The sequence below is a fragment of the Hipposideros armiger genome, unplaced genomic scaffold (assembly GCF_001890085.2).
Source record: "Hipposideros armiger isolate ML-2016 unplaced genomic scaffold, ASM189008v1 scaffold_295, whole genome shotgun sequence".
NCBI classification, from domain to species: domain Eukaryota; kingdom Metazoa; phylum Chordata; class Mammalia; order Chiroptera; family Hipposideridae; genus Hipposideros; species Hipposideros armiger.
In genome coordinates, this window is record NW_017731645.1 from 1,913,557 (window position 1) to 1,932,418 (window position 18,862).

An 18,862-nucleotide genomic window follows, 5' to 3' on the forward strand; every position below is an offset into this window, starting at 1 on the left:
AAATCCAATGTTATTGTTAAAATTAAACATTTTATTGCATGTATTTAATAATAAACATAAATACTTATTTAACATCAGAAATACTTATTTACTTACTATAGCTTCATTTATAACGGTTCTCCTGCCGCTGCTCGTGGTAATTTCATATACATATTCATAAAATAATGACAATCTGTAGGAGTACTAGTTGCAATGGAATGATGAATAACATCTATTAAATGTTCATGGTTTGATGGATCAGCCAAAATATTTATTGCGCAGTACTTTATTTTTGAAAAACGAAGGCGCGATCAAAAGTTAATACACCAGCTCACGTGACCGTGCCAACAGTTAGAGGATGAAATCTTTCTCTAATTGCAGCAATAAACATTCAGGGAATGGTGTGGCATGAAGTAATTGCACATTCTACCATTACTTCAAATACATTTTTGCGTATTCTTCAGAGATGATTGCAGAAATTTGATGAAGATAATCTGGAGGGAGGTGGTTTGTTTTGGACAATGTAAGCCTCCACAACACCCAGGAAGTACGTGATCTTGTTGGTCAAACAAGACACATTTTATTATTTCTGCCACCATACTCTCCAATGATGAACCCCAGTGAAGAAGGTTTTTCAAAAATTAAGAAAGCACGCACTGTGTAGTCACGCCTCCTGCAATTTGGTCCTTTGCAGCTGGGCCCTTTCAACACCACCCAGGCTCGCCCTAAACAGCTTCCTGCAGAAGCAGCTCCAGCCTCCTCCACTCGTCCGCCACTGGGCTCACCCACTCCCTCTTCAAGAACTGGACGTCCATGCTGCCCGAGGCTCTGGCCAGCACCAGGGCCAGGAAGCCACCGCTGGTCTTCTCCAGCTCACCCACGACCGCCATGGCCACCAGCCTGAAAGCAACAAGCACAGCTGCGTGACTGTGAGTCTCAGATTCTCTATCTTCCAATGGAGGAGTAAAGAAGAAGAGAAATTCTATAGATTTCAATAATGGTCACAATGAACGGTTAGCACATCAATAAACTATGATAGCCCATAAAAATCTAAGGAAATGGTTATGAAAACTGATTTCTGAATCAGAGGGCTACTGGACTCACTGCCTGTGACCGTCATTGAGGACTGAGGTCAGGCACTCACACACGTGGAGTCCAGCCTACACCACACCCTGAGCTCCAGACCTGTCCGTCCTGAGCTCCTCCTGTCAATGGCAACGCCGTCCATCCCCAAGTGCCCATGAGACACCTGGAACCATCGCAACAGCCTGGACCCTGACCCGTGTCACTTCACCGTCCCCTCCTCCTGAGTGGGCCCCATCTCTAATCTCACTGCCCCTCTTCCCAGGTGACAGAGACCCAACAATACATACCCCATGTCCGCAAGGCAACAGGCTGCCCCAGGCCACCCATGTCCCAGTTCCCACACCAGCACCTCTCCGGACACTATCCACCTGTCTTCCTCCCGTGGTCATCTCGCTTCAGTGCCATCAGCCCTATCACCACCTCAATCCCCCGACTACACCTAATTCTGTCAGGGGCCCCGTTCTCACACCCAGCCTTGACCTCACTGGGCCCCACACCTGCCTCCACGCACCCCTCCCTGTCTTCTCAACACTGACCGGGCCACTGGCACCTGCACCGCACAGGAGCCGGGATCTGGAGAGGTCCAGACTGCAGCAGGACAGGAGAGTCCCGGCCAGGCCTGACTGCCCGCTGGTACCCCGTAAACTTGTCCCCACAGCCCAAACACCCCCGACGGGCCCTGGCCACACCACATTTCCATGCCCGCGCTCGCTAGGCAGGGAGCTCACCGGGCCAGCATGAGGCAGTGCAGTCCAAGCCACCGAGGCCTGGCTCAGAACCACAGCACCATTCGGGGTGGGGGGCAGGGGGCGGGTGAGAGCTGTTCTCATGAGACCACAAATGACAAAATCTTAAAAAGTTACAAGTCTGGGTTTTCACCAATTGCGGACACTTTAACACTGACGTTCCACTACTAGTGACACAGTGGGAGTTCAATGGCCTCAAACTCAGAAACAGCAGTAATAGCGGCAAGACAGGAAAGGTTTTCCTGGTATGGGGACGCAAGGCGTGAGAAGAACACAGGTCATCACTAAACTGTCTCGATTTGAAAACATTAAAATAGACGTAGAAACACCAGTCGGCACGATCACGGGCCAGTTGAAAATGTGCTGGGTTTGTGCGCCAGACAGAGTCTGAGCAAAGAGAGTAGAAGAGGACACCACAGCCTGGGTTAGGGTTAGGGTTATGGTTAGGGCTCTATTAGTGTCTTCTGCTCTTCTTTACAGATAGAGAAAATCAAGTGAGCTCTCTGTGAATCCTTCTTTAACTTAAACACTGCTTTTAGCCACTGAGACAGAAGTGTCCAGGGAGAATGTTCCAGATCACTTCAGAAGCCTCTTGTCTGCTTCCTTTGCCTAAGCAGCAGCCCTGCTCTGTGGGGCTTCAGCCCAGCCACCCTCCTAAGATCCAGACACACTGACCAACCACCACCAACCAGCACAGCCAGGCCTGCTGCTCCTCCTAGCCCCAGGGCTGGTGGGCCTGCCCCTGTCCCAAAGCCCCATCTCCCCAGTCTTTGCCCAAACAGCCCCTTCTCAGCCAGGCTACCCTTCCCTGCCCGTTGAAAGTCCTGGCCCCTCCTGCTCATTTCTCCCCATCACACACTGTGGGACCGGCTTACCTTTGTTCTTTTGTTTATTATCCGAGTCGCCCCACAAGGACATGAGCCCACCGACTGGTTCACCTGGTGCCTGCAGTAATGCCTGGCACATAGTAGGTGCTCAATGAACATTTGTCTTATTAAATAACTGACAAGCCTTTTGGAATAAACTGCATGTATATTATGTGTTTATATGTGAATCAGTCTGAATTTTGATGATTTTTTTTAATAATTACAATAACGTATATACCTAGTACTTGAACTAAACATTGCAATTCCTGATTTTTTCAGGTCTTATCAGTACGTCCCTAACATTCTGCCTGTTTTCTGCTTTGGATCACCTTTACAGTCGGGCAGTCCCCCATCTTCCCCAGGTTATAAGTCTTCACAGTAGGAGAACTACTGGAATATAAAATCTCAAGAAAAAAGATAGGTGAGTAGACAAGGTGGGGTCAAGACAGAACCCTTCATAATGAAAGCTTTTATAAATACTTCAACTTCTAATTAATAAAACAAGACGAGGAATTACTGAAAGCGCATCCCACTTTCACATGAATGTGTTCCAGAGGCATCCATCCATGTGAGGCCACACGGCTGGTGTGACTGTGACACCGGTCTGGGGCACAGGAATGCCACCGCAGTGAAATGATGTGCCCTGCTGATCCCCATATAATAGCCTTCTTAGAAACCAGAAGGAGTGCTTTGCGTGTCACTCAGGTAACACTGAACATGTAAGACTAGTAAACGAACATAGCGAAGCAGCTCACCATGTCTCCTTTTAATTACAGAATGACGACAATGGACCAATAGTACAGTATGAATTTTTAATCCACAGACTATTCCGAACTAGTATGAAAGAAACACACTTTAAAGTGCTTCTTAAAATATTACTTAAACTTATCAATATAAAAATACTTAAATTTAAATATAGATAACCACATTTTAAGTGCAGCAAAGTTACGCACACATTAAGAAAGACCATCGGTGCTGCTTGTATGAGACCTGCCCATGGCGATGCCTCACTTACTTGTCTGGAGAAACGAGCTGCTTGGCTACAGGACCCAGGTCGCTTTCCAGGAGGTCCCAGATATAAACACAGGAAGTGTCATCCTGGACCAGGAACACGGCTGGTCTCGTCAGGGACCACTGCAGGCCCGTGACGGCGTGGCCGCCGGTGCTGTCGCTCCACTGCATGAGAGGGTGCTCGCACGTCAGCTGGTGGAGCCGGATGCTTCCATCCGAACAGCCAGCCTGGGGGGGAGGGGGGGGCCGCGACTGTTCATCTTGGTTCTTTTTTCTTTTTTACCCAATCTCAGCACTCAGGGAAACTTTCAGACTGTTAGCTTTCTTTAGGTTGTACAGCAAAACAAAATTGGTTTACTTTTTGTTCTCCAAACATTAAATTATAATATTAAATCTGTCCTCCCAAACTGTAAAAATGAGCACTCACCGTGGAGACTGATACACTTTGCCCCACTTCCAAAAATGGCTAGTAGTCAATGAATATGGAAATAGGTGTTTTTAACAAAGTTCAATCTTGCTGTTTAAAGCATAAGTCATTTAGATTGCCTCCATGGATATAAATAAACCACCTTTAAAAACAATCACGTATGTCTGCACCAATAATATAGTTATATAGCCCCTTGGGCTGAAGTTTCCATAAAACAAAGCTTGCTTAGTAAAAGACCAATTTTTAGCCTAGAAAGAGAAGCTTTTAATTCCGTTTTACTCAATATATTTAATCCTTCACATACTCAAAAAAAAGCAGAGGCCTGAGTCAGCAAGTAGGAAAGGCTCTGTGTACTCGCGGAGCCAAGCCCCGAATCAGAGGTGTGGGTGTGAGTGCCCTCTAGGGGCGACGCTGTGCCCCTGTGCCAGACCTTGGGTTCCAGGGGTTTTTGTATCAGGAGCCAGGGCTCTTTGGAGAAATGGCTGATTCCGGGCTTACTGCACCAAAGAGCAGGGAAGGGCTTACAGGCTGATGTCAGGACACAGAAACCAGCACCCAACCAGTTAGGGATGGAGCACCATTCCTGCAGCTTCCTCTCAGTTACAGCACGCAAGCCACGCACACAGGAGAAGGCAGGGCTGCGGGGACAAGTGTGTGCCGTGTGGGGAGCCTACACCAGTGGCAGGCAGGCACCCTCATGCTGTTCTTGCAACTATGTCAAAATAAAAAGTTTTAGGAAGATCTACTCAGCAGCCACGTGGGATGACTGGCACAGGAGGGGCCTGGAGAAAGCCGAGGAACGCCTCGTGCGAAGCCGTCCCCACGTGAGCGCATGGGCGCCAGGGCCATGAGCAACCCAAAGAATTCCAGCAGAATTCCAGAAGATCACAGCCAGCACTTTGCTGCCCAAACAGAGCTGGGGCTTTAAAAACAGACTTTCTTACCAAGAATACTGGTTCTCCAAACGGTGAGAAATCAACCACGTTCACTTTCACAGGGCGCACGTCACCCTGCCGGGGTTTGAACAGTCTGGGCGACACTTTCCAGTCCTGCCTGGTGCCGTGGCTGATCAGACCCTAGTAACCCAAGGAGAGGGCCAGGGACAAAGCGGCTCGTCTTGACACAATTTAAACAACGTTATAATAAAAGCAAACAGTAATAGTCTTTAATGAAGAGATTTCTCAAGCAGCTCTAGGAAAGAAGAATGAGTTATGGAACGAGGTTTACGTGTTACTCACCATGTCGGTGCCAACAATAAAGTGATTAGGATCGGAAGGCAGAAATTTAACATTCAGTGTTTGTGTGGACCCCCAAAGTCCGTCACCTTTATGGGAAAGGCTGGAAAAAAACAGCGAAATGAACAGACGATTGTTTCAAAACCACCAGGAAGTGACGGCACCGCGCTGACCACTCTCCCATCATCCATATGCAGCGGAGCCTCTGCTCCTTTTTTCCTGATTCTGAAAGCTGCTTCCCGCTTGTCTGCCATGGTCACCCTAAAACTCATGCCACTAAACTCCAGTCCTCTGACACACAGGAAGCCCACCTGCAAGAACTACTGGGTTTACTTGTCTGGTCCTTACAGGAGATCCAGGGGGTCTCACTATCCCAGGGGCCACCCGTTGGGTGGGTTGGGTGGCTGTTAACGTATTAGATCAGCTGTTCTCAACCTGTGGGTCGCGACCCCTTTGGGGGTCGAAAGGCCCTTTCACAGGGGTCGCCTAAGACCATCGGAAAACAAAAAGATATTTACATTACGATTCATAACAGTAGCAAAATTACATTATAGAGTAGCAACGAAAATAATTTTATGGTTGGGGGTCACCACAACATGAGGAACTGGATTAAGGGGTCGCGGCATTAGGAACGTTGAGAACCGCTGTATTAGATGATTTCTTAAACAAACTGATTCCCTGTTAATCATACTTAAATCAACAGAAGGTGGTTTACAGTCTGTACGAGCTCATGAGCACAACACACAAGGAGGAGTCAGGCTAATAATGAAACTTTTCAAGGGTAAATTGTACACTGATAGTTAGTCCCTGACTGCAGTAAGGGACAAGAAAAGATTTCTTCCAGAAATAAATTAACACGGAACACGTAAATACCACCAATGATATTGTTATGTTTAATAAGAATTTTTATGTCATATTAAGTTATATGAGTAAAAGCAGAAATCTAAACTTCTGAATTAAACTTTTATGTCAATGTTTTTCGTTCCTGAAACTTATCTAATTAGTATGTTTAACTTCAGGGCTGTATCAATAGTGGATGAAAAATAGTCAAATGGTACCAATCTTAAGACAAAAAAAATTTTAAAGAAAAAACGTTAGCTCTACATTCAGCAACCGTTATTTTTGCACTGATTCGTTAATTATAAACTAATTAGCAAGAACACAACGTGGGTTCTTCACTGCCACCCTCCCCCTGCTCCCACTTACCATGCACACAGCCACCCAAGGCCACCCCTCCTGTGGGGGACGGGCCTGTGACCCGGGGGGTCGTACCTGTCACTCAGCCGGACCACAGCGCTGTGCACCAGCTTTATCCTCCCTCCAGGCACCAGCCCTACAAGCAGAGAACTGAGTCAGTGCATCTCTTCACGTGAGTTCAGCCCAAGCCCGACTCCAGGCCTGGGGTCATCTTTCGTTGCTTCAGCGTCCGTGTTAGGAGGCAGGTTCGGAACCAGGTGGGTCCGAGCAGGCTTCGTGACGCTGGGAGGGCTCCTGAAAACGCCTTGGGGGAGTCGTGGCTCTGAGCCTTGTGGGAAAAGGGTTGGTGGAATCGAGATCCAGGAGCCCTCTCATGATTAGACGCAACAAGATAAGGGCAGCACACTAAGCGAAGAACATCCATACGTAACACACCTCGGATCCCAACAGAAGTGCATGTGGCTGTGGACGGCCCCTCCCAACCACGACCTCTGCCCTGTGCCAGCAGCTCTGGGGACTCAGCTCTACCTCGCTCCCAGTCACTCCTTCCCCCACCTCCCTGAGCGCCCATGACCACAAGTCTGACCCTTAGTCATCTGCTCCCTTTGTCCCCTCCCAGTATCATCCTGCTTTTTAGTAGTGACCGCAAAGGGGACCCTGGAAATGTATGCACACTGAAACCCAGACTCAGGGTAAGGGACTGCCTGGAAAAGGATGTGATTAAGGTTACCTTGCAGTGGCAAGGGTGACTGCAATTATACCGCATGGGGCTCCTTCTACAGTCCTGGTGCCTGTCACTTATCACTCTGATGCAACAATGTTCAATGTTGCTGCTCACAGACTGGGAAGTGCCCATCTTCCCAGCATGCTGCTCACCTGGACGGCCCAGATGTCACAGTCCCTGGGAAGTCGACGCTGACCTGGGCCCTTGGCCCTTGACAAGCACCCCTTCCAGCCTAGCAATGACATCTTTCCTGAGCCCACACTCCTGGGACAGCCCGGTCCTGCCACCCTTGCGCGCTGCCACCCAGGACAGACCCAGCTTGCTCAGAGAACACTTCAGCAGCGACTAAAGGAAAGATGGCTGGTTCGTTCCAACCATGATTTGAGTTCTGTGACCGGCCACTAATCTAACACACACAGGACAGAGCTTGGAACCACCCCGACGTCCCTAACTTACAACGTGGGGAACAGAGTGACATGCAGGCATAAGCACGATTTTTAACAATGCTGAAATGAAAACACTCAGCCAGAATGTCACTCAGTCTCTCTGAGGTGCTCGTGTGATGGTACATAAGGTTATAAATATGCAACTTTACGTTCATTTTCCAGTAGCTAACTGCTTATTTTTCAAAGCAGTCATTGGTATCTTTAACCTATTCATTTTAGCAGACACCGACTAAGATTAGGGTTTATTTAATAGTTACCTAAATCACTTATTGAACCTGCAATATCTGCCTTTGGTAATTCCACAACCACCTAAAAACAAAATGTTGAGAATTGAGTATTAATACATTGTACAATGATTAAACAGTCTAAGCAAAGCATCGTACTAATGAAGACAGAATGCTGTGTCAGGTGCAAACATATGATTGCTCCGGAAGAAAGAATGAGCATTACCTTCAGAGCGAGTATTTTCAATGTCACAAACCCCTCTCTGTGACCTCTGCCCATTTCTGTCCCCTCAGCGCAGCGTCGGCAGCGAGTCCTGACCTGGCTCACTCCCAGCCCCCCAGGGTCCTGCAGGAGGCCTCCGCCCTCACGCTCCCATCTCAGCTGGCCAGTCCCCAGGCACTGGCTCCCTGGACACGGGCAGGTCACAGGGTCGGTGCATGCAGATGGCGCGTCCCACTCACCCACACGTTGAGGACCCCGCCGTCGTCCAAGGAAGCAACGTGGAATGACAGACCTGACATTTCTAATGAGAACAGACACAGAGAGAAGAAATGGCTGGTGAACAAGGAAAGTGCATTTCCTAACTTGAACTAAGGACTGTACAGAAGAGTGAAGGATCATGTACCTTCTTGAGAAGAAAAGGGTGAAAGTGCAAAACTCTGTTTTTTGTAGACGGATGCTGAGACAGGTTCTACTGCCTGCAGAGCGCTGCGGTGGTTTACAGACGTGAGGACGCCATCTAGGGTGTAAGGCACAGCTGCGCATAAGTAGTAAGTCACAGAAACACAATCGATTATGCAGGGACAGACAGGCTGCTTCTGGGACACGTGCTCCCCAAACACCACCAGACCAATACAGATCGCTTTCAGCCTTCCCATGAAAGAGACCACAGACCCCAAAACACCTGTGACAAGGGAGACGGGCAGCCATCCCAATGAGCTTCCACGTCTGTCCTGTTTACAGGAATGGACGGCGGGAGGGAGGCTAACACCCTCCCTGGCAAGAGAGAGCTGAACCAGAGGGAGAATCCAATTCCCAAGGCAGGACCCCGGGGCCCCTCAGCAGCCCCAGGACCGAGGGGGCTGCAATGTGAATCAGGACAGAGGGGAAAACGGGGGAGGGGGCCCAGACAGCAGCGCAGGGCTGGCAGAGCAGGCAGACGCAGCAGTTCCCGCCATCCATCGGAGACCCGACACTCCACAACCCAGTGCCACAAAGCCCCTCGGACAACAGTATCCGTGAAACAAATGTCCAGGAGTAGAAACAGTAAAACAAACTCCACATGAAGCGCCTGTAAGAAGAAATCGGGAAATGCAAACCCAGGCACCTCAGCTGATGAAAATTCTTAAAAACACATAAACAGAAGACAAATTTGACACTCCAAACCATATCACCTCGAAAAGCATTCGCACGTGTAAAGCAAACAAAACACAGTGACACCTGGAGTCAGAAACCCAGAACAGAAACAGATTTGAAAAACAGACAGGAACAAAGTGAGAGTTAGTTTGATCTCAAGAAGGAACCTGAAGAAAAGACAAAAGTCTCGGAGATGAAGGCTGAGTGACGGCACCGACGTGATGAGCCTGGGCTGAGGCTGGGCACGGGGTCTGCAGACAAGCCCCCTGTCCTCGCTCCCTGGAAGCCCACCGAAACTTGGCAGGTGTAGATGGCTAAAGAAAATGCTGCAAGTGTGTTAATGGCGTTGTTTTTTCATATTTATAGTTTAAAAACGTAAGAGTTTTAGTGTTTTGAACACAGTGGCGAATTCAAAGGTTGATGAGTAACATGAGTAGCAATTAGAAAATACACATTTTTAAACCAAATCTTTTCTAACAGCATCGAACCCATGAGGTACCTGTCAACTCGACATTCTCAGTGCCATATTGCCCCCAAAGGGGAAAAATGGGTTGTTGGAGACAAATATATATATATATATATATATATATATATATATATATATATATATATACTTGCTCTTTTTATGCGCACAGCACACATAGCACATAAACAGATATGCAGTACGTGTGGCATTAAAATTTCAAGGAGGAGGGCCGGCCAAGTGGCTCAGTGGTTAAGAGCTTGCTCAAGAGTTTGAGCTCTGAGCAACAGCAGTTTGAGTCCCGGCCTGAGCTAAGCAGCCGCTGAGCTGCCAACAGGTGGCAGGATGGCTCAGCTAAAAAAAAAAAAAAAAATTTCAAGGAGGAGTGATTAGGAAAACAAGTGTAAGAGAACAGGAAGACACGCCACAGACTGGGAGAAAATGTCTGTGAAGGCTTCGATCCAGGACTGGCTTCCAGAACATACAAAAGTCTCTTAGAACCTAACAAGAGCTGCACATCCCGTGTCATCAGGAGGATGCGTGTCAGCACCACAGTGACACAGGACCACACGACTGTCAGAATGGGGACACTGCAACCTGCTGGCCGCCGGCTCCACATCACCCGGCCGGGTTTTTGTTTCTGCTTGCCAAACACCTCTTTTTAGGTCAGACCCCACCCTCTGTAGCCCAAACAATGAATGCCAAGGAATGCCAGATGCTCCTCGAACCTGTCGGGCTTGTCCAGAAGACGCCTGAGGGGCAGGGGTGTCACTGACCAGTGGAAAACGTCGCCGTCCTGAATGTCCAGCTGCAGCCACTCAGCTTCACGCGGCGATGCATCCGCGAGTCCTCTCTCAGGTCCCACACAACCACCGAGCCGTGCGCAGTTCCTGCAAACAGCAGGAAGGCCCTGACGGGGCTCAGGCAGCAGCACGTGACCTAGAGACACACAGAAAGCTCTGCTCTCCCACGCGTCCCCGTGACCCTTCTCCCAGAAGCCGTGGGATGCGGCAGGCGAACGTGTCTGAGCGACAGTGTCCTCCAGCGGAGAGCAGGGCGGTCAGCCCAACCCTGCACTGTGTGCGTGGCTATAACGGCCAAGCCACCCTCTGTCATTCCATTTACAACCTACATCGCAAAACACTGTTATTTTCAAAGCCCCAAAACTGACACCCATAAAAGTCACTATTCTCCACAGTTTTGGTAAAAATCAATAATTCTGAGGTCAAAAAGCATATGAACAGGAAAAAACAAATGTGTATTTCCCCAGCCCAAAGGGAAGCAAACATAAAGGGTCAGCGTCCCACTGGCCCACATGGTCACCAGACCACAACCCCATCAACCAGGGGCCAGGCAGGTGTGGCACTACAGACTGAAAATCTCAGGCACATTAAGAAGCCTCAAAATATTCGTGACGCAAGCAGTGCAGGCAGCAAGTAACTTTTGGGGCCACAGAGCTGTGCCCAGGGCGGCAATGTTTCCATTAAGCCCATGGCCAGGTTGACACCTAATTCCCAGTGGTCCTCAGAGGCTGCTCACACCTGCACAGGCAGAGCTGAGGGCGGCCGGGAGGACAGAGAAAGGACCTTACATGTTCCCGTCCTCCGACATCGTGCCCCGTGTCCCGTTAAGCCCACGGCACCCCACGCTGTACCTCTGATTCACAGACCAGGACCTTCTGCGGCCGCGAGGGCTGCCAGATGTCCCACAGGCACAGCACGTATCTGCTGTCCAGCAGGGAGGCCGGCGCCTCATTCGGCCGACCGTGCACCGACACCACTGCCTGTCTCTGAGCCGGAGAGGCGTGCAGGAAGGACACTTTTCGATCTAGGGGCAAAACGGAAAACACTTCTGCATTTTAGTGATCCGCCACAGCCCATGTTAAATTAACACACCTACAAACGCTCAAATTTCAGCTTAATGAAGAAACGAACACGGGCCTTCCAAAGCCACACAAGCCTGAGGTCGGGGTGTGAGAGCAGCTACGGTGGCCTCGCGGTGGGGCCGAGAAATGCCACTTCCCGCTCGGCAAGTGCAGTGCAGGGGGAGGTGCCTCCTCCCTCAGCCACCAGCTCCCCACTAAACCGGGTTGTCCGTCATGGCCCAAGCCAGGCCACCAAGGGGCCCCATGGGCGCCCTGGGGTTTCCGCATAGCGAGGCCCCCTCCACCGGGGACGGTGGCTACCTGCCATGACACTTCCTTCCCCTGCCCCACTCTATTTTTCTTCTTTGAACGTGCCCCTTCCAACAGCCTGTACATTTCACTCATTAGCCAGTCTGTAGTCTGTCTGACCCAGCAAGATGTCTGTCTGTCTGTCTGTCTACACTCGCTGGGTGGGCATTTGTCAACCACGGACGAGACGGCCAGTGCAGGCTGCGTCCCTCTGCTGGGCATGGTCAGCGGTGACGGGGCAGACAGTGCCCAAGGTGGGTGAACGGCCCACCCTGTCACGCACCTGTCACCCCAATCTTATTGCCTCCTGTCACCTCACAATTATTTCACTAAAACACAAGAGCACACAAACAAGGAAAACGTCCCCCTGTTCATGTGCGGAAGTCACTCCCCCGACACAAAGGGCCAGACCTGGAGGGACACACGTGCACCACCATCCCTCACGAGGGCTCTGGCAGTGCCTGTCACCTGTATAGGTACCTCCAGGCCTGCCAGATGCCTCCCGAAGCAGCTCCAGAAGGGGTGGCTGGTGGGCAGGTGCACGTGACGGCCACAGATACAATGAATCACTGTTTTTCTAACAAGGTAACTCTTATATTTGAAAAAAAAACACTCCCCTCAAACATGAGTTTTTAAAACTAACAATGCCGTTTTCATTACTTCCATTTATTTCATAAACACAGAGGAATGTGTACGAGTGTAAACCTCCAGACAGCAGACAGGACAGAGGAAACATCTAGAACGAGGGGCACCATGGGCCTGGGAGCAATAGGCGAAGTTGGGCACCGGTCTCACCGTATCCCCCCCCACCCCGCAGTGACCTCGCCAGCAAAGTGGTTGTCAGCTAAGAAGCTGGAACATGGCCGTGCAGGCGCAGTTTTCTTAAGCAGACCAAAATGGCTGCACGTGCCTACACGTCCCGTCCGACAACAGGGGCCCCGTGCGTTGAGCGCCTGTTCTGTGAACATGGATGAACTTAAAACCTGAGCCCGAGGACCCATGTGAGGTGCTGAGCCTGCTGCCCAGCCCCACAGCAGGCCATCGATGCGCTGTCCCTGACACCGCCGGGGGCTCCCCGTTCCTCTCCTCCAGGAAAATCCAGAGAAACTGGTAAGTGGACGGGAAAAGACATCGACTTAGGAGTAGAACAGACACGCAGCCCCTTTCACTTCAGGCCTCTCATCCGTCCCCATCCTGCAGGGCCGCCTTCGGGCTGTGGCCGAACGCTGCCAGGGACCAACGCCACACTCACAGCAGGCTGCTGGAGCTCTGCTTGCCAGCACTGAGCCCATCACATCCCCGGGATGCGAGAAACGGCAGGTTTCAACAAGGGAGGTTATTTAGCAGGAACAGTCAGGGCGGCCACTTACGCTGCAGGAACGGCAGGCGGGTGTCGAGCTGGGTGGCACTGTCGCTGAAGGGCAGGGTGCGGCCCTGTGCCCCGGGGCTGGAGCCGGGTGCCGCTGCCCCGCGATCCTCTTCCAGCAAGACCGCGACCACCTTTCAAAGACAGCAAGCAGCCGTCAGTCAACACTCAGTCAACACTTGGTGTGCTCACCTTTACGAGAAACAGACACACGTTGCTGCCCATTCACTGTATCCACGTTAAGCTGAGGGTAATTGCCTAACTCTGAGACGTCATAGAAAGTAACAGAGTGGAATGATACTGTTCAGTCTGCACGGCAGAAACCGGTAGGTGAAGCAGCATCAGCCAAGCACCTCAGGGGCCAGGAGCTGCCGGCCATGCCATTTTTCTGGTAAAGGCTGTGCTAAAATAACAGGCGAACCATGCACCTTTTCTTGACTACACAAGAGTATAAAGCGTGTCAGCCACACACCACCCCCGGGCGACGGCGAGGACCCCGGATGGGCAGCCAACCACTGCCATTGCTCTGACGGCCGTGGTCAGGCTGACGGCTAAGGGGACACACAGACTCAGGAGACACGTCCGGTGCGGCACTGATGGACAGCTGTGGAGGGTGGTGGTGGAGACGGGACAGCTGGGAGGCCAAGGCTGCCCAGTCCTCACTTCCTTCCTCCTGCAGCCACCTTCCCTGCTCGTCACCTGCACCCACCTGTCCCCTCAGGGGTCCCCAGGAGCTCACACTGAAAGAGCAGCTCATTAGTGTAAACTGCACGAGCTTGAGTGTGACAGACGTGCCGGCAGGAAGTGTCGCCCAGCCAGAGCCAACTGGCCACACGGCCGCGGTGTCACACGCAGACTGTGCTTCTGTGCAAACCCGTGAGGCTGCCAGGGGACTCAGCGCCAGCTCCAGCCTGGCTGTCAGAAATGCCGCTAACATCCATCCTTCCTCTTGAGTCGATGGGAGCATCCAGGAGGGAACGGTATGGTCACTGTCACTTGTGTCACAAGACTCGAGGGGGTGGGGGGGGGGCTCAGGTGAGACAGCTCCACCTGCTAAAGTACCTAAGGTTCTCAACACCGTGCTCCCTGTATCTCTGTGTGTATTCTGAAAATGTCCATGAGCAGTTTAAAAAATCATGAGCTTATTAGTTTCAAATGCCCTCGATGTATGCCTGCCTTGCCAGGCTAACACGTCAGTTTTCCAGTCTATGTCTCCTTCAGAGTGTAGGCACCTCATACTAAGCTGCAGAGTCCAAAGGCACAGCCGGCAGGGCTGGGCCACGGGACGGGCCTCACTGCGCACGCACCTGGCAGGCCGCCCGGAGAAAGCTGGACAGTCTGGGCGTGTCGACCTTTGGTGGCAGCATAGCATCAGGCAGGTCTCTGCTCTCGCCCCCTAAGAGAGGAGGACAGTGAGAAGCAACCAAGGCGACTCTGGCACAGTTACTCATGACACACCCTGGAACTCCGAGGCCCCACAATGAGCACCAGGAAGCCAGAAGGAAAATCGGAAATTCCACGCTTTCGTCTCTGGATCTCCTAGTGACTCTTCACAGACCACCTGACAGAAGGAGCCCGGACGGGGGTGGCGAGCACCTGACTCACAGCCTCACTGACCAGTGATACCCAACAAACCTGTTTTAAAAAACAACTGCAACCTGTTTTGTGTGACGTCTGTGCGCAGAGCCCACTTAAAGGCATTAAGGAAAATGGTTAAAGGCATCAATGGCATTATCAAGCGTCACACGTGGGTACATGGTTTTGCAGGGCGGGGCTTTCCCCAGCAGAGAGAACGCCTCAGAATGACAGGTGGGAACGTGGCACATGGCACGCAGGACCTGAGGAGAGCTCAGTGCGTGCAGGGCACCACCCTGGAACCTTCCGTCTACATCGACGCACTGTGTCTGCAGACGGTACTTAAGGCACGGCAGCCTCCATTACTGAGAACAGGCTGTCCCCCAGTTAAAAGCAGACAGTGTTCCAGAAGCCCCTTTGGAAACTGCTTGTTTGGAATGCAGACTCCTTCCTTACGTTGAGGAATAAAAGTGTGATAAACGTGGGCCGGGGCCCAGGCCTGGCATCCAGCTCGCTGCTTACGCTGCTGGTTCGCAAAGCTAGTTTGTCCCCACATAAGGAATGCTGGGTATTTCCACAGTCACGTGCTCACAAGCGCCCTCAAGAGAAAGATGTAAGTAAAAAGGACAAATGTCAGGACCACAGCAACGAAAATAATGTAAAGACAGTGAACTTTCAAAAGTCAGAAGCAAAAGGCCGTTTACCCCCAGACACAGCCGCGCCTTCCCCTGGGTGCTGGGTCCACGCCTCCCTCATCTCTATCTCCTCGGTCTGAACGTCTCTCTCGACATTATCTTCATTACACTGAATGTATGCCTTAAAAACAGAGGTAAGTGTTGGTCAGCACTGGTCTCGGCCTCACAGCAACATCTCATTACTGACAAGACAGACAAGCAAAATGTTTGAAGTTATTAATATGCAGTCTTCGTGCTTTTGTCACAATACGGGCCGTGGCATAAATAACAATCGTGCGGACTGTGTGTCTTCCACATTTGCTATACTGAGGCCCAATCTGCAAACGTGCCTTCAAAAAGTCACATCAAACAATTCGACTTTGGTTTGAAAATACTGCCACTTCACCCACCGACACCCTCTTTTTTTAGAACAGACTTTGCAAAACCAAAGGCACTTTTTTAATTTAAAAAAGGTACGTGCTTCAGTCAAGACGGTTTTGTCACTAACAGCTTAGAGATGAGGAAAATGAGCAGAGAAGTCAGATCATCTGCTCAAGGTCAGGGAGAGTCAGCCGGTCAGCTTCTTGGGCTGTCCTGTGACGTCCTTCCTACTGACGGACGTACCCACGAGCCTGTAGACTGGTGGTGCTGACGGGGACATAAGGAAAATGTGAGAGGTGATTCTCTGGCTTCAAACTTCAGGAAGTGGGACTATCACAAAATTAATGACTGGAAACACTCCGGGGAGTCCAAAATCGTGTGGGATGGGTTGTGGCAGCTTAGGCATAAGAGGGAATTCAGTGTAAGTCGTTACGGAAGGGTTCACCTCGAGGACAGGCCATGGACACTAGACACACAGCAGGTGACGGGAGGGCCTGGCCAGGTGAGGGCGTGGCCGGGCACACTGGGACCTGTGAGGCAGCAGTGGCACAATGGGACAGACACGATGGGCGCTGAAGCGAGTCAGACACGGCAGCTGGGGAAGCGCTGTGTGCACAGTCCCTGGAGACCCTCGCACTGCAGGATTTCACACAAGCAGGACGGCCCCATGCTCACCAGGAAACCTCAGCAAGGGACCCCAAGGTGACACCCTGCTCTCCGTAAAGCTGTGCTCGCAGCATGGGGACAGGCCCCATGGACGTCTGCAAACCTCCAGGGTGACGAGCACCCCGTGATGGAGGGTCCCCTCTTCCTCAAGTCCACGTCTCTAGATGCCATTCTCAAGCCCTGAGATTCCGGAACAAGTACACATGGCACAGCTTTACCCGACTGCACTGTACTTGCATGTCATCGCTGAGTTAACACCTCTGTACCAACCTGCTTGGTATTTTTTTTCCCAAAGTTTCTGATATACATGTCATATTCATTTATTGGTGGCAGATCCAAGAGCGAGAACGTGAATGAAAAATCCAAGTCGATAAGCCGAAGCAGTTTTGTGCTGCGCGTCCTTTCAAGTAAAAGGGAAACAAGACAAAAACTACATTGAATAATACGCAAGGGAAGCACAGGAGAGTGTAAGGGACCCTACGGTTCCTTCAAGTGTAGTTTCACAGATTTCATCGATTTTGGGACAACCCCAGGCAGTGTGTGTCTGGGATTTCTTGCGCCCCCTCCCTCTCTTCCCCCGGCCAGGACTTGCTCGCTCACACACGTCAGGCTCCGTTCGCCGTCTCATTCTCTCTGACAGGGTTTTCTGTCCGTCTCCACCCTCCTGTATCTCTGTGCTCTGACCTGAACGCTTCCCACTGCTCTCTCTTCTGGCTCACTAACCTGTCACCTCCAGGATTTGCTGCTAAACTCATTACCAAATTCTTCATTTTATTTTATTAAAAAAAATTTTTTTGGGGGGCTGCCTAGAATTTCCTTGATCCTCTCATAGATTTCAATGTTCTGTTAAAATTAATCATTTTTAATCTGTTGTCTTGAAAGTATTACTCACAGCTTTGTAGCATCTGTACCTAACGACTGCACTGTCAGGCTCACATATGGGTCTAGCACTACTCTTTTTTTCCTTACTTTTTGGTTATTTCGTCCTGGCTCTCGGTACGCCTAGTAATTCACTGAAAGTCAGGCATTGTACAGGAAAACTGTACAATATGTAGAAACTACATATAGACACTCTGGATATTGTCCTATTCCTCAAAAATTATGAAATTCTCTTCTAGCAGGCAGAGTGCAGGCAGGGCACGCTGATGTCAGCAGGGCTGGGTCTGTGGGCTGAGAGATCTGGTCTGCGTCTGGGAGCCCAGGCCCTCAGGGTCCCAGCTACAGCCTGAGATGCTCACGGGCTGACCGAGGGAGAGCTCTCCTTCAGGGAGGCAGCCACCACTTGGTTTAACTCCTGCCGAGAAACAGCGGCGAGTCCTTGGGTGGAGAAGGCAGCATGAGAGGTGGGGTCGCCCGGACATGTCCCGTCTCTCCGGCACCTTGGCCTTCGGGTCCTGCCATCTCGGTTGACCCCCAGTGCATTCAATCACCTGTTTCTGTTTATTATATTTTAATCCAGCTCACACGGTTGTTTCAGCAGGCGTGTTTCTCTGAAGAAGTCCCCTCGTTGCATGACATGCTTTGCTCATCACTGGAACATTTTTCACATTATATTCTCCTTAATAGTAGCTACCTTTTAGTAGGTATATTTGCTACATAATAGAAAAACGCCTCGGGAAAAGTTGAACCAATTTACTGCAAGCTTTTCTCTGCATCCCCACCAACACTTAAATTGTATCATGTCTTAAAACCTCACCTATTCGGACAGGAACACTTCTCTTGTTACTGTTTGAATACCCATTTCTCTGACTACTCAAAAGAAAGAACGATTTTCACGTCTTCACTGACAACCTAAGGTTCTCTCCTGGGTTGGTGCCCTCGCCATCCCGGGTCTGTCTGGCAGGAGCCGGGGGGAGGAGCCGAGAGAAGACGACCATGCCGTCTCCCCGTCCCTCTGGCTTCAGCGGCTGCCGAGACCTGCCCTGCCAGCCCCCTGGCCCCTGCTCAGCTGCTCGGCGTCCCGTGCGGCCACCCCGCATCACACCCTTGTTCTAATGCTCAGATGCTTTCTGGTTTCCCGTCTGGATCTCCAGGTTTACACGGCTTCTGCCCACTTTTAATGAGTGATACTTGCTTTCTTACTAAAGTATAAAAAGTTGATGTGGGCTGGCCGAGTGGCTCAGTGGGTTAAGAGCTCGCTCAAGAGTTTGAGCTCTGAGCAACAGCAGTTCGAGTCCAGCCCGAGCTGAGCAGCCGCTGAGCTGCCAACAGGTAGCAGGATGGCTCAGCTATAAAAAAAATAAAATAAAATAAAAATAAAAAAATA

The 18,862-nt window shown here is 50.7% G+C and overlaps 1 protein-coding gene across 4 annotated transcripts in view; it reads right to left on the bottom strand.

Annotated features, from left to right (window-relative positions):
* Positions 1-40: 40 nt before the first annotated feature.
* The window catches only part of DYNC2I1 (dynein 2 intermediate chain 1), a 37,124-nt gene continuing 18,302 nt past the window's right edge, over positions 41-18,862 (bottom strand). For all 4 annotated transcript variants that reach the window (XM_019659113.1, XM_019659111.1, XM_019659110.1 and 1 more), the window contains 14 exons: positions 16,867-16,996; positions 15,580-15,691; positions 14,608-14,696; positions 13,305-13,434; positions 11,416-11,588; positions 10,538-10,700; positions 8,568-8,681; positions 8,404-8,465; positions 7,975-8,026; positions 6,623-6,683; positions 5,354-5,453; positions 5,060-5,191; positions 3,693-3,916; positions 41-879 (listed from right to left, as the gene is read on the bottom strand). In XM_019659113.1, coding sequence (XP_019514658.1) covers positions 705-879; positions 3,693-3,916; positions 5,060-5,191; positions 5,354-5,453; positions 6,623-6,683; positions 7,975-8,026; positions 8,404-8,465; positions 8,568-8,681; positions 10,538-10,700; positions 11,416-11,588; positions 13,305-13,434; positions 14,608-14,696; positions 15,580-15,691; positions 16,867-16,996 — 1,717 coding nt within the window. In that variant the 3' untranslated portion in view covers positions 41-704. The remainder of the gene's footprint in view (positions 880-3,692; positions 3,917-5,059; positions 5,192-5,353; positions 5,454-6,622; positions 6,684-7,974; positions 8,027-8,403; positions 8,466-8,567; positions 8,682-10,537; positions 10,701-11,415; positions 11,589-13,304; positions 13,435-14,607; positions 14,697-15,579; positions 15,692-16,866; positions 16,997-18,862) is intronic.